The following is a 13,808-nucleotide window of genomic DNA, read 5'->3' on the forward strand; positions in this document are numbered from 1 at the left end:
TGGCGTGAAGGCTTAAGATCATCCCATAAGTCCCAGCAGGGGAAATTGCGCTGCTGGCCAACACGACAGAGGTTAGCCATCAGGCAGATGTGCATATTGTATAATTAGGTTGCAGGCTAATTGGGCATTGCTGATAGGCCATATCAGTAACCAATTGTAACTCCATACACATTCAGACACACAATTTTTCTTCCTCAAAATGTGTATTTTATTTCTTAGACGTGTGTAGTACTCCACAAAGTTTGCTTATCAATGATCAAAAATTGAAGTTTTGGTTTGCGTAGTCAATCCGATACATTTGGATTTCTTGAGAAAAATGAAATACTGAAAATTTAAGCCAGTATACTTGACTATTGGATCGGTCTCCTGACTGGACTTCCCTAGACAGCGATCAGAGCATGTTTACCCCTGTTCTGTTTTTACACACACACACAGTAAGCCATGGATTTAACTTTAAAGTTCTGCTTCAGGTCTAAAAATAACTGAACAGTTTAAGTCGTGACTACAATAGGGGAAAAAAGGAGTACAGTACGTCCAAAAAACATATAACATACTGGAAAAATGTACAAGTTGACAGGTATGTGCTTATATTTGAGCTCTTTTAAAGATCTATTTAAATCATTCTTAAAAAGGTTTAGTTATACAGCAGAAACGCATGGAAATCTCATCTTACTGGTTTTCCATGCATCGTTACCAGGTAAAATGAGGGTCACTATGTGAGCCAATTTTTACGATATGGGCAAATTCCCGGAAACCCTCTCTCACTCTGCGTGTCCGACTGCCTCAGGGTCCTGTCACATGTCTTGCGACCTCTCGCTTTCGCTTTGTGTCCACGAGCATCCTGCTAGGTGGCATAAAGTATCTCGCATCAACAGAAAGAAAGAAATGATCACTAACAACTTTCCTCACAGCTTCTAAAAAAATAATCTATTCAAAATCTCTATGGTAGTTTTTAGATGGAGAAAGCGTTCCCAATTATTTGTAACAGGTGCAGTGGCTATTATTAACAGGATGAATAAACAAACGTTGTAGTTTAATATAGTTTGCATATTTCCATGGCAACTATTCTACCCTTCCACTATCAGAACCACTGATTTTGTCAGAGATGTGATCTATGGGTGGCTTTTTCCTGTTTAAAGCTGAACTATGCAGCACAGGCCAAAGTGGAATTAAAATGAGCCTTTTATGGTGGATATAAACGTTAAAAGTTGCAAATGGTATGATAATAAAACATCATATGTTGGTTTCTAATCTCACGCTGCCAATAAATTAATAAATAAATAATTAAATTGTTATTCTTGTTGGTATCAAGATCAGAAGATTATTGTTGTCTTAGGAGTTCTGCCTCCGAGACCTATAAACGTCTCTATGAAGACAAATGTCACACCGGATATTGCAAAGATGCTGAAACCAAAGTTAACCTATAAATCTTTCTTCAAAAAATATTACTACAATGAAAATTTTTCTTGCATTTTTACCCTACCAGTGAGGAAAATGTTTTACAGCTTTACTAACGACAGTTTGTTTCAATTCCACAGTAATTCCTATTCTCTATCATAAATAAAATTACTACATCCTTACAAATGTAATAAGTAGAGGAAGCAATACGCCAACACATAAACAGCTTCTTTTTTTTACCCATCCATTATCCATTTCCCCTCAGGGTGTCAGCAGCTCCATAATCAAATACAATCATCTCACCCACTCATTTTTTTTTTCACACATATCAAGCTTTACCACTGGGGACCATCTTGCCCCATCATTTCATCCTACAAAGAGTGGAACACAGCCAAAGCTGAAATAGCAGCACAGGCTCAGAATATGCTCAGAAAGGCACGTGTGCTCCAACCCGGTCGTCACACAACACTCGCTACGAGATGACGCTGTCACTACAACATTTACATTGTTTTCACTTTATTGAAAGCTGTGCCAAAATGGAAGGAGTTGTCATATCAAATCAACCTGCAGATTTAACTTGTCTCAAGTGATTAAAGAATTGGATGTCAAAAGTGTGCCCAGCGTGTGTGACGACCTCCACATGGACGCAATCTGTCACTGTGAGTTTGACATAACAGGGTAGAAAATGACCATGACTCCAAATAACAATGACAGCTTGTATGCTGCATGTGGGCAGACAACATTAAAATCAATTTACGTGAATTAATTAGAGGAGTGATATTTTTTTTGCTTGTTAAACCACAGTTAAGTGTAATTTAATATCCTGTATGAATCACTCGTGGAACTGTTATATATATATATATATATATATATATATATATATATATATATATATATATATATATATATATATACACACACACATATACATATATATTTTATATATATATATATATATATATTATACATATATGTACATATATATATATATATATATATATATACACACAGTCATTTTAATGCGTGGAATGTTTATCAAATCCCCTCACCTAAATCGTAAGAGCACAATGATTATAAATGTATTACTGAAGGGTCCAGGTCGGTACACAATTGTTATGCACAGTTAAATTGCTCATTACAAAGAGATTATCATTCTTAGGACACACCAGTGTGCCAACAAAGTAATTTAGAACCTGTTATTAAGGTCAAATTGTTGGAGGGCGTCAGTAACGTTTGTACTTGTGGAAGTATTAGTGGTTCTAATTCATCAGAAATCGCATTGGTCGTTTTCCAAGTACTGTATTGTAATGGGTTAAGGCCAAGGTGGCGGTCTTGGGAGGATTCGCTTCTTGGTGATGATGGTATTGACAATGACAAGTGTAAGGCACTTTTGACCGAGAGCTTCCAATACAGTCAAAGGGTTACTTGGGTGTAGAATCAATTCTTCCAAATCACTTGAACTGACGCAAATGCCTCAATGGCTTGTGGATAGATTTGAAGTTGTGATGTTTTCTTGGCTGTGTGACAGATAGGGTGAGAGCATTGATCAAAACTTGTATGACCTCTTTAAAGCTCACCTCCATTCACTCTTTTCTACACAGCACAAGCAGTTCAGTGTCTAAACAGCCTCCTTTGTGTTGTTATGTGCAGCAAATCACGCTGCAGGTTTGATGCAAAGATTTGACAGGTACATACATACTTTTAATAATGTTTCTAAAATGCACAAGACAAATGTCGTCAAAGTAGGCGATCGAATGACTTGTGAGCACTCTTTGCAGGGTGCCCACCAAGGATTAACCCCCAAACTCAGAAAGGTGTACCTGCTAAACACTTAACCACCATACAGCCTTCATGCAATTGAAAATATTAAAATAGTTTGATCTTGTGGAATTTCAAAGTGTTCAAGTAATGTACAAAGCAAGACATAACTTACTGCCAGGCAATATTCAAAATATTTTTTCCCCAATAGAAGGTGGCTTTATTTTAAGGGGAATATCTAATTGAAGAATTGAAGTCCTCAAGGAGAACAATGAAAATCTGCATCTGTTTGAGGAGTGAAAGCCTTGAACAAATTGAATTTTGCCCTTAACAATAGCCAAACATGCACCAGTGGAAGGCACAGTGGAGCATTTCAAATACAGTATGTCACTTTGCAGTTACAGTAGCTAGTTGGGGTGTGCAAAATTCTGTAAGGATAATTAGCAGCAGGGATCCCTTTATGGTGCAGGAAATATTCCCATCAAAAGTGCTTTCACCTAAGGAGATGTGACATGAACGCGAGCGAGGGGGATGAGAGTGATGATAAGCCATGGCTACGGATCTCCCCGGGGGCTTTTCTACACCCAATGCAATGCTTTCATATCTGTCCCAGATTCATAAAGACACCTATCCGAGGTGGAAACCAGGCTCCATAAACTTAGATCTGTATGCAAATGCAGACCACACCAGATATTTAGCACAGGAACGTAATCAAAGCCCTGTGATGCACGCATGGAGGAAACAAGCTGAGAAATTCCGTGTCCCGTCCCCCCTTGGGGAAATGTTCGCTTCAGAACAGGAACAGTTTCCTATATCATTAAAACACGCGTGACGAGCACAACCGCCCAATTAGAGAGAGATTTATCAGCAATGAGATCAATCTCCACTATCCCAGGGAGCTTAGTTGTGATTGGTGTCACGCTCAAGAAAAGGACAATCCATTACAGTAATGGCTTAATTGGCTCTCCTCTGTATTCACGCAGTTTGAACTTTGATCCCAAGCTTGTTGACAAACACAATCCAAGAAAACAAAGCACAATTAGTCCCATGGAAATACTACTTGTTTGGAAATGTTATCAGTGTTCTTTTGCTAAGACCTATCTAGGTAGTTTGACATAGTGCGCTTATTTGGTTTGAAATATATTGTTGTTGGTAAAAGCTAAAGAAAAGACAAGATATATGAAATAAAACGTACTATTGCTAATCTAATTTTGTATTATTTTTATTTTGTGATGGGGAAAAGGGGAGAATACTGTAATCTGTAGTTCCTCCTTGTTCACTTCTGCATTTTTTTTAACCTTTTATTTCCCAAAGTCAAATTGAGGTAAAACACCTAAAGATACATGTGAACTTTTATCCATGCATTCACCCTTTTTACTGTTTATCCTCACAAGGGTACCTATTTTTCTGAACTACTTTTATCAGTTTTGAATGTATCAACATTTATGCGTTGTAGTCGCACAGCGTTATTGATGTCACATTCAACACCATGTCTGCGGTTTAAAGCAGTTTTTGGGTTCAAACACTATTTCCTCCTTCATATGAGGTCTAAAAATGTGCTATTCTAATACAAGGTGCAATTGTATTTTACTTTTTTTTTTCTCTTTGAAAAGTATTATATCCAAGAGGCAAAGTCTTCATTTATATTCACTATTGTACCGAGCATATGAGAGAGTCAAGTATGAGCATTAAAACGTAGTGAGAGAGCGAAAAAGGCTATGACTCTAAACCAGACGTGTGCAATTGCAGTTGACAGCTAATTTGAGGTGCGCACAGGCGGTATGGTCAATATTACACTGTACAAATCCCCTTTAGCAGATTCATAACTTGTGGGTAGGGTTTCCACTGAGCAAAAGCCTTGCATGACTTCACACATGATTTGAGGTTCATCCCCTCAAGGCTTATTTCTCTCTTGGTGGCTTGGTTATTTTATGAATTTTATGACTTCAACAATATTCAAAACTTGATAAGTAATGTATCACACATTGCACAAAATCTTGTAATATTATAATGACATAGCACTTCAAATCATTTCTTCTATTGCCGAGGTCACATTGACAACGTATATTTCTGTGGCTTGAAGTGAAGGACTAACATTGCTTTTAAAATAAATACTATGATTAAAATTATATGAATTTCATTTAAATATAATCCACTGAATGAATAACACGTACTGTGGCTTGATGACCGAAACATTCCTACAAGTATTTCGGGTGATTTTACTATTCACTTGTCCTCCCTCGCACCCCCCCCCCCCCCCCCCCATCACTGGCACGGATAATAGTGTGTTGTCAAAGGCAGGGGGTGTCATTTGTAATAGGGGATATTAAGCAAGAGGGAACAGCTATCCTCATGCCTGTTGATCTTTTAGAGAACATGACACAAATGAGCAGGAAGCTTTTTTTCCCACCACTATGACTCATACGAGATTCACACAAAAGCTTTAAGACGACCGAATGTCACACAGGCAGCGTCATTTTTATTCAGCTGCAATTCAAGCCGTTATGTCAAGAATGTGCAGATAAGGGCGAGGCCACCTGCATCTTGCAAGTACTGTATGTAAGAGGATGGATGTGTCTATTGACTGTTCAGTCTTTTGGATTTTGTAGTTTTAATTTATTCTGTGTTTCTTATTCATGCGGTCCTTGGCCTCGTAAACCACCTGTTTTTGTCAGAGCTGCTTCTTGTGTCTTTCAATTAGCTACCCCAGGCCACTTGCACATATGTGTAGCCCAATCGCATCTTCTCATCAGTTTATTTCAGTTTGAATTTAGTTCTCTGTTTTCCTACAGTCAACTTCATCATTCTTCATCAGGTCATGAGCCATGTCACATTTTCTGTTTTTCTACCTCTGCTGCTTCCCCTTCACTTTTATCCACCTGCGTTTTGCCACCGCAACAAACCGCCGACCCAAAATTGGACAATTTAACCAAACATTAAAGCACCCACAAGAAAGCACGCTGCACCCCGCTGTACGCAATCACTTTGCTTGCCATTGCCAACTCTGAGCAATTGAACTTTTTTTTTCTTACTCAGACCCGTCACCACACGCAGGCCATAAGGCTTGTCACACACGCCCACCCACCTAACAAGAGAGAGCTGTTAAACACCCTCATTTTTAGGAGGACCCAAAAAAAAATCCTCTGCTGCCAACCACAAAAGTCCAATTTAATACACATTTCAAATAAAAGTGTCTTGTTATTTACACTAAAATGCATGTTTCTAATGGTACAGTGATTAAAGTTTGTCTTTGGTTTTGATGTCATTCTTGGTATCTTATTCGTGTCCTGATAGTGTATTCATTACATCTTTGTTCTAATTTCATCTCATTGGTCCTAATTATTGTGACAACCAATCAGCTCCTTCAAGCCTGTACCGTCATATCCAAGTGGACATTGGCCTCACGGTTCTGAGATCGAGAGTTCAATGCCAGGTTCAAACCTTCCTTTGCATGTTCTCCCTGCGCTTGCGTGGGTTTTCTCCGGGTACTCCGGTTTCCTCCCACATCCCCAAAACAGGCAGGGTAGGCTGGTTTAACACACACTTGCCCCTAGTTATGAGAGTGAGCATAAATGGTTGTCCATTTCCTTGTGCCCTGCGATTGGGTGGCCATCAATTCGGGGTGTCCCCTGCCTGGTGCCCATAGTTGGCTGGGATATGCTCCAGCACCCCTTGTGAGGTTAAGCAGTATGGCAAACGAATGAATGTGGGGTTTGAGATTCAATTGTGAGGAAAGTGGTACGGAGCTTTCTGTATGTTTGACATTACATTAATAATGCATACACACATGCAGCTGGAATTGGCACGCTTGGTTGGCTCGACATCCTAAAACGCCTGCATTAAACGGTATGCGCATGTGAGGGGGTGGGGTTGGGGGAGGGTATTTTGCGTGTGTGCGGGTGAGCGCTCTTGAAAGTCTGAGAGGGTCTTGAGAGCTTTGACTTTCTCAACCTTTTCCATTTTGAAAAATAGGAATGCCGTTTTATTCGAACTGAACAAGTGTGGTGTTTGACAGATTTATTTCCTAACTTCATATTTAATAGTTTGCCATCATAAAAAGCAATGTAAACTCTGTAAGGTGCGGAGCAAACATTTTGCAAGGATTTATGAGTTGGAAATTATGGGTTGAATTTATTTTTGATATTTACGACAGAAGTAACCTGTAAGATGATCACATCAATTTTACCCAACATTTTCCAACACATACATTTTGCTTGCCATAGATCAGTTAATCACATTCAGGACAGATCAAGAGTGGGTGCGGCACCCCTCTTGCAACTTAACCCCCAAACACACACACACACACACACATGCACATACACACTTTGTACCCTTCACCATGGGATAGGACATAGACAGACTCACCTGCAGGAGACGGTGACTTCCACCTTGGTGGCGGGGATGTTGCCAGTGATGGGGTCGAAGTCGTACACGGACGTCATGTCGTCCAACTTGTCCATGAGCTCCCTCTCCATCGCGTCCATGTCGAGAGCGCGCGGCGGCTCCGGTCTGATCCGGGAGGCGCAAAGCCTGGCCCCGATGGAGCGCGTGGAATCTCCAGCGACTCCTCCGGAGAGCAGATCGGAGACCGGGTGGCCTCCGGTCCGACCCGGTGAGGCAGCCACTTCCGAGACGTTGAGACTGGAGATGGAAGATGAGGGGCGTGCTGATGATGAAAGCCGGCGACGGCAGATTTGCACGCGGTGGTTATGCGTCCATGCTGCTGCCGGGGAACTTTGGCAGAGTGCTTGCTTGAGTGTGCCGAGATGGAAGCTTCTCTTTCCCTGCTCTGTCTTCTTCACTCGCATGTGGAGAGAAAATGCGAGCAGATGCACTCACGCGTATCCCAGCGTCCTCCTCCCTCAATGAATCGCAGTCAAATAATAGAGACCCTGCCCAAAACCCACTCCGCTGCCATTGTGCGCACCGCTCATTTAGGTTGCGCGTGGATTTCTTTCACCAGTTCACATTAAAAATAAATACATAAAAAACAGCAGGGGCTTTGATAGTTGATGCCATCATGATGGGGATTCCCCTGTTGCTTGTTGTTCTAAATAAATGAAAAAGAAGAGCCAAATGAAGAGGGGAAACTGCATTGTGAGTGTATTGTTTGTTTGTTTTTGTTTTTCAGATTGATTACTGGATTATACTTTGTGTAAAATAAATTTCAGATTTTTTTTTGTTCTTTTTGTTTGTAATATTACAGATTCAAAATGATGTATTGAAAATATGCCTTTCTGATTGACCGTATTGGACAGCGATAGCCTTAAAACCAATGGGGAAAAGGGAAGAAATCCAAAGGTCACTGTAAACTTCAATGTGTGTGTAGAATCACATGAGATTTCTAATTTAAGAATTGTAAGATATTCTTTAGTCCATCTATATATACCAGTAGTACATACTGCCAGGCAGTGCAAGACCAACATGAGACCAAGACCTTTAAAAATTTAGTCTGGAGACCAAGCCCTGTCATGGCTGTTACAACACTAATATAGACTATCATGTTGAAATAATAACATAAAACAGGCTGGTTGTGGATTTTTAAAAAGCTTATTTATAGAATTAGGCAGCAGTAACTAACAATTTCAATGCGTTTTTACAATATTAAACAATAATTTGCAGTGGTAGAGAACATATTGGAAGATCTTTGTACCTGTCATGCCAATAAAAAAGGTAAGGAAGATATCATTAACTTACTGTCCAAATATCAATCAAAACTACCAAAGCCTGAGTCAAAACTATTTCTAAGCAGAACTGAGAGTTCTGTAAGTTTTTGTGCCACAAGAGACTGTGCAGTTTAACAAATCCCAAATACCAATCAAATGTGTTCAAGCAGACGGAGGTAAAAATCAATATTAATTACAAGAAGGGAAATTACATATTTAATGGCATCCATCCATCATTAGCCAGTTGTTTGCTGCTATCCATCCCTTGGACCCAGTAAGCTATTGTAATAAATATGCAAAACTGGTGCGTGCACCTGCCTGCCAACAGGATGGGTTTGTCATATTTGGCCAAGTACACTTCCCACATGCAGGCCGTCTGCGTGTAGCCTTTGTTAACTCACTCACATTCTGTCACATGGGGAAAGATATGAAATTTGGAGAGCACAGCTGGCATTTTTGGTACAATATAGCAGCAGAGAGCACATATCTCTAGTTTGTCTCGCTTCTCTAGCACCTTCTCTTGATGACATGTACACACTCACACAGCTTTGCACACTTTTCCCTCATAAATGGATAGAGAAGCACATGGCTCTTCCCTGCAAAAACCAGCCATAGTTGTCTGGATTCTGGAAATCAATTTATGCCAGTAAATGATGCCTCTGCCCACACACCCTTTCAGCTTAACATCAACAACTTCCACACAAATGCACACACATAAAAACAATTTATCTGCTCACATGTCACGAAACAATCCAGGCAGAGGTGCGTACATGTCACATGAAGACTTTTTCCATGGATTCATTTATCTGGAGATTTGAATAGATTAACTTTAACACAGGGCATAACAAAGGAAAAAATGGCGTAATAAAGACTTTTTTGGCTAATAGTGGCATTTTTGGTATAATAGCAGAGACCAAAGGACTACAGTGGTACCTCGTGGTACGACGAAAATTTCGATCGAATAATTCGCTCGCGATATGATTAAAATTTCGAGATGCGACCAAGCCAGGTGGCCATGACATGAGAGGCTGTTTATCATTGTAGCGCACTTTTTTTTTTGCCGCATCTATTTCGTGTATAACTACTATATCTACGAGGACTGAACGATTTATTCAGACGAGTTTCGACCAAGAAACGCACAACGCGCATGCGCGGGCAAAAAGAGGGCTTTCTGGGTGATGAAGTATACTCGTGCACACAACACCCATAGGCAAAGGCACCCTTTCTCAGAATAAAACTTCATTACCCACAATCAATACGTGGGTATGCTCAGCTATTGCATTTCCTGTTATTCTTTCTAAGAAAAGAAGCTCCCGCGATCATTTTTCAAGACTATTTCTCGTTGGCAAGTGGTCGTGCGTTATCCTATTGTGAGGACTTTTGTGTGCATCATTTTTGGAATATTTTGAAGGCAATACAACAGCAAACAGTCCATCGATAGCAAACGTGAGGGTGGAGGCGTGGCAAACAGCTAACCCGGAAAACGAAGGTAACAAAAGATTAAGACAAAACTAGAATTCAGTTTTGTGTAAACTTACATTAAACGTATGTTTGAGTGTGTCTGTATATATTTATCCAAGTTTATTTAAATGTGTTTGTTCGTTTACGAGTGCCGTGGATAAAGTCCCCCCGAACACCCCCTTTCCGTGTGTGTCGTTGTCGCTCCCCTCCGCGAAATGCGTCTAATTTTACATTTATTAAACACATTTTATTACTATTAAACCACTCGTTATTTATTACTTTGTCAATATATGGCGAATTAGAAGAAATAAAACATTTTTTCCAATCCAATATCCTGTTTTTGGTGTTTTTTCAGAGGGTTGGAACGAATTAATTTGTTTTCAATTCATTTCAATGGGAAACGTTCGCTCGAGTTATGAAAAGCTCGACATACGATCTCAGTCTCGGAACGGATTACGATCGCATGTCGAGATACCACTGTATTTTATTTTTATTTATTTTTACATTTCCAAAAACATTGCAACCAACAATAAGGAGGTTTGTTGCGGAAAAGGTGAAGAGGAAAATGCAGATGCCATTTTCCAAGGGGAATCATTAAAAAGCTGCGCTGTGGTATAATCGATTGAAAGACCAACAAAATGCAAGATTCCGCCTTTAAACACTTCTGCTCAATCCAACTGGGAGGGCGCTGGAGGTGGTCAACGCTTTGTACTGTTGGTGACATTAATAACACTGTAGGGGATTCAAATGCCCCCTCCCTTCATCACTCTCCTTTTTGTTCCATCCTGCTTTCTAAGGGCTAATTACAGTCTTTAGGCTTTCTTGCGTCACGCTGTTCAAAATACTGTATTTTTCCAAGGACAATAACAAATGAATGTCCTGTCAAGCAAGGCGAAGCACGTTAAAGAATGTTGTTCTGTTGCTTTAAAATGTGATATAAATTAAATTTCAGTTGTGAACTTCATACCAAGGGACCTAACAAAGTTTTGGTTGAATAAACCTTGAAAGGTCCAAAAAATAATACACATATTATACGTATAGACATATTTCAAACTAGCATAAGTCCCCCATTCGGAGGTGGGAAAAATCGACATCACACCAGGGATGTAGTTGGTCTTCAAACCTAATTTTGTGGCTATAGATGGAGCTAAACAAAAGTCTTATCAGGCAGAGCGTGTGGAGTTGTCTTATAAATCAGCAGTGAGCTCTCTAAGGAGGAATATTCGATTTCTTCTACATATTCAAAAATAAATCCTAAAACCTTCAAAAGCAGGTTCATGTTATTCAAATAAGGCACAACAACATCCTGAAAGTATACCGTACAGGAAGTAATTATTTCACAAAGTGAGTTACTCAGTGTGATATCGGCGCCTGTTTAGTTGAATTTGAAACTATTCTTCTGTTCTATGAATAAAAACAGGTGGTTAGACAGATATGTTGACAGTTGGCCATCTGTCGGAAGCGCAATTATTTCTTTTACCTGTGACTTTACACCATAGGTAAGTAAAGTTTGTTAATCATACGCACAGTGGCTGGTATTAATGGAAGGATTTAAAACTGCTAAAACTGTTTTGCCAGGACATCCGGGCCCTCCCTTAGATGGTGAAAAATTGAGAAGCTCGGTTCTTCAGAAGTGGCAACTCGACCTCATATAAGTGCGGGAAAATGAATGGAGAGATTACATGGAGTGTATAATTATGTATTGTAATATTTCTATGGTTGTTTTTCTGTGTTATTTCAGTTTCAATGTTTTTTCCAACAATGTTTACAGCCACAGTCACACAAAGATATGAAAGGGGTCCGGTATTTAGCACAGTTGACTAAAGGTTTAGTAGTATAGTGGTACATTCGCCTGACTTCGCTGTGGGCAGCATGGGATCAATTCTCACTAAGTGGGGATGGGAATGTGTATGCTTGTCTGTCTCTGTGTGTGACTTAAGACTGACTGGCGAACAGTTTAGGATTTAGTCCACCTCTAACACTCTGTGACCCAAACAAGATAAGCATCGTTGAACTCCTTTGGAGTTTCAATGTTTGCGCCATGCTGGCAAAGGGTTTCCCAGTGCTGAAGCTTTCCCCCACATTCTCAAAAATGGTTGCTTCTCTTTCTCTCTCTAGACACACTTTTTAGATACTAATTTACTCACCATGATGTGAGGAGGGAGAGCAGGACAGGTAAGGGTATGGCAGGGGAGAGTTTCAAATCAGGTGCAATAAGGATCCCATTGTAGTAACCTGTAAAAATGAGACACTTTCCCGTGTTATTGTAAATCCCGACAACACCAATTATAGGCTAGTGATGCCTATTCATAGCCATGATAGTCTTACAGTGAAAGAAACCACTGCACGGGGTAAGAAAAGATTTTCAAATGGATACTTTGTGAAATAATTGATATACTTTTTTAGCTAATTTTAGAAAAGGCCCACCCCCTTGAAAATTTTTAATATTGTAATTTTACACTTCATTTGCACTCCATGTTTGAAAAGTTTCTTTTCTGAAGTAAATGTCCAAAGCGAGTTGGATTGAAACGGACTGCTGCGTCTCTTTGTGGCCCGTGTTGCTTGATGTGGAATCTCCGTGGGGGCATTCAGTGAAACATGGGCTTCGATAAATCTGCCTTCAATTGTGCCACACGCTCCATCCCAACAACCCCTGGGTGTAATCCCACTCCGTTGTGATGTCGTTTAATCCGGACTCAAAGGTCTCCCGAGGTGGCAAACATGAAAGAGAAACAATTTTCTGAATGACTACCCAGTGACTGGCAAGCAAACAGAAGAGAAACACGCTCCTGCACAGTATGTGTGTAGTATTTATGGAAGGTGAGATTGGTGATTGGGTGGCTGGGAGCCCAACACTCCCTCGGGCTGCGACGGGGAGTATTTCAGCAGTGTGATGATGTTGGACGGGTGAAGAATAAAAGCAAAATTACTGTTAAAACTATTAACGGCTGTCTCCCTTCAACACTTAAGAGTCGAACGCCATCACAAACTAATCTTTCTCTCTTTTCTGATCCTGCATGAGCTGCAACATATATCGCAGATGTTGGCCTGAGATGTTGCACTGCATGAGAAAATAATTCCCACCAAGATATTAACAGCAGTGTGAGCTAATTGTCTTCAGAGGGACTGGTCAGAACCCCATAGAGATATTTGAGTCAGAGGCTGACCTAAATTACTTGTGGCATTCAAAGTGATGGCATGCTAGAAAAACCCTTAAAAGAACCACTGAGACTGACTTGCTTGCATTTTCACTGAAAGCTTCTATATTTACAGGTTATGTATACAGCACACTGCTATTTTATAATTCACAATTCTGCCAATACCATCCTCCGATATGAATGAGTGATGTCCCAAGGGATTGAAAACAACGCATTGGACACCATTTTCTATCCTACATTTAATTGTGTCGCATAAATGCACTGTAAAAGTACCAACTTGCATAAATTCTATAACATAGTAGATTAGTGATAGTGAAATGAGGAAAAATAGATAGATTTATTTGTTTGTTCGACATGGGAAGAAAAG

At 40.0% G+C, this 13,808-nt stretch overlaps 1 protein-coding gene across 6 annotated transcripts in view; it reads right to left on the minus strand.

The window, feature by feature from the left end:
* The window catches only part of cpne5b (copine Vb), a 67,035-nt gene that overhangs the window by 51,019 nt on the left and 2,208 nt on the right, over positions 1-13,808 (minus strand). For all 6 annotated transcript variants that reach the window (XM_077604067.1, XM_077604064.1, XM_077604066.1 and 3 more), the window contains 2 exons: positions 12,431-12,518; positions 7,522-8,206 (listed from right to left, as the gene is read on the minus strand). In XM_077604067.1, coding sequence (XP_077460193.1) covers positions 7,522-7,964 — 443 coding nt within the window. In that variant the 5' untranslated portion in view covers positions 7,965-8,206; positions 12,431-12,518. The remainder of the gene's footprint in view (positions 1-7,521; positions 8,207-12,430; positions 12,519-13,808) is intronic.

The sequence above is a fragment of the Stigmatopora argus genome, chromosome 6 (genome assembly GCF_051989625.1).
Source record: "Stigmatopora argus isolate UIUO_Sarg chromosome 6, RoL_Sarg_1.0, whole genome shotgun sequence".
Lineage (NCBI taxonomy): Eukaryota > Metazoa > Chordata > Actinopteri > Syngnathiformes > Syngnathidae > Stigmatopora > Stigmatopora argus.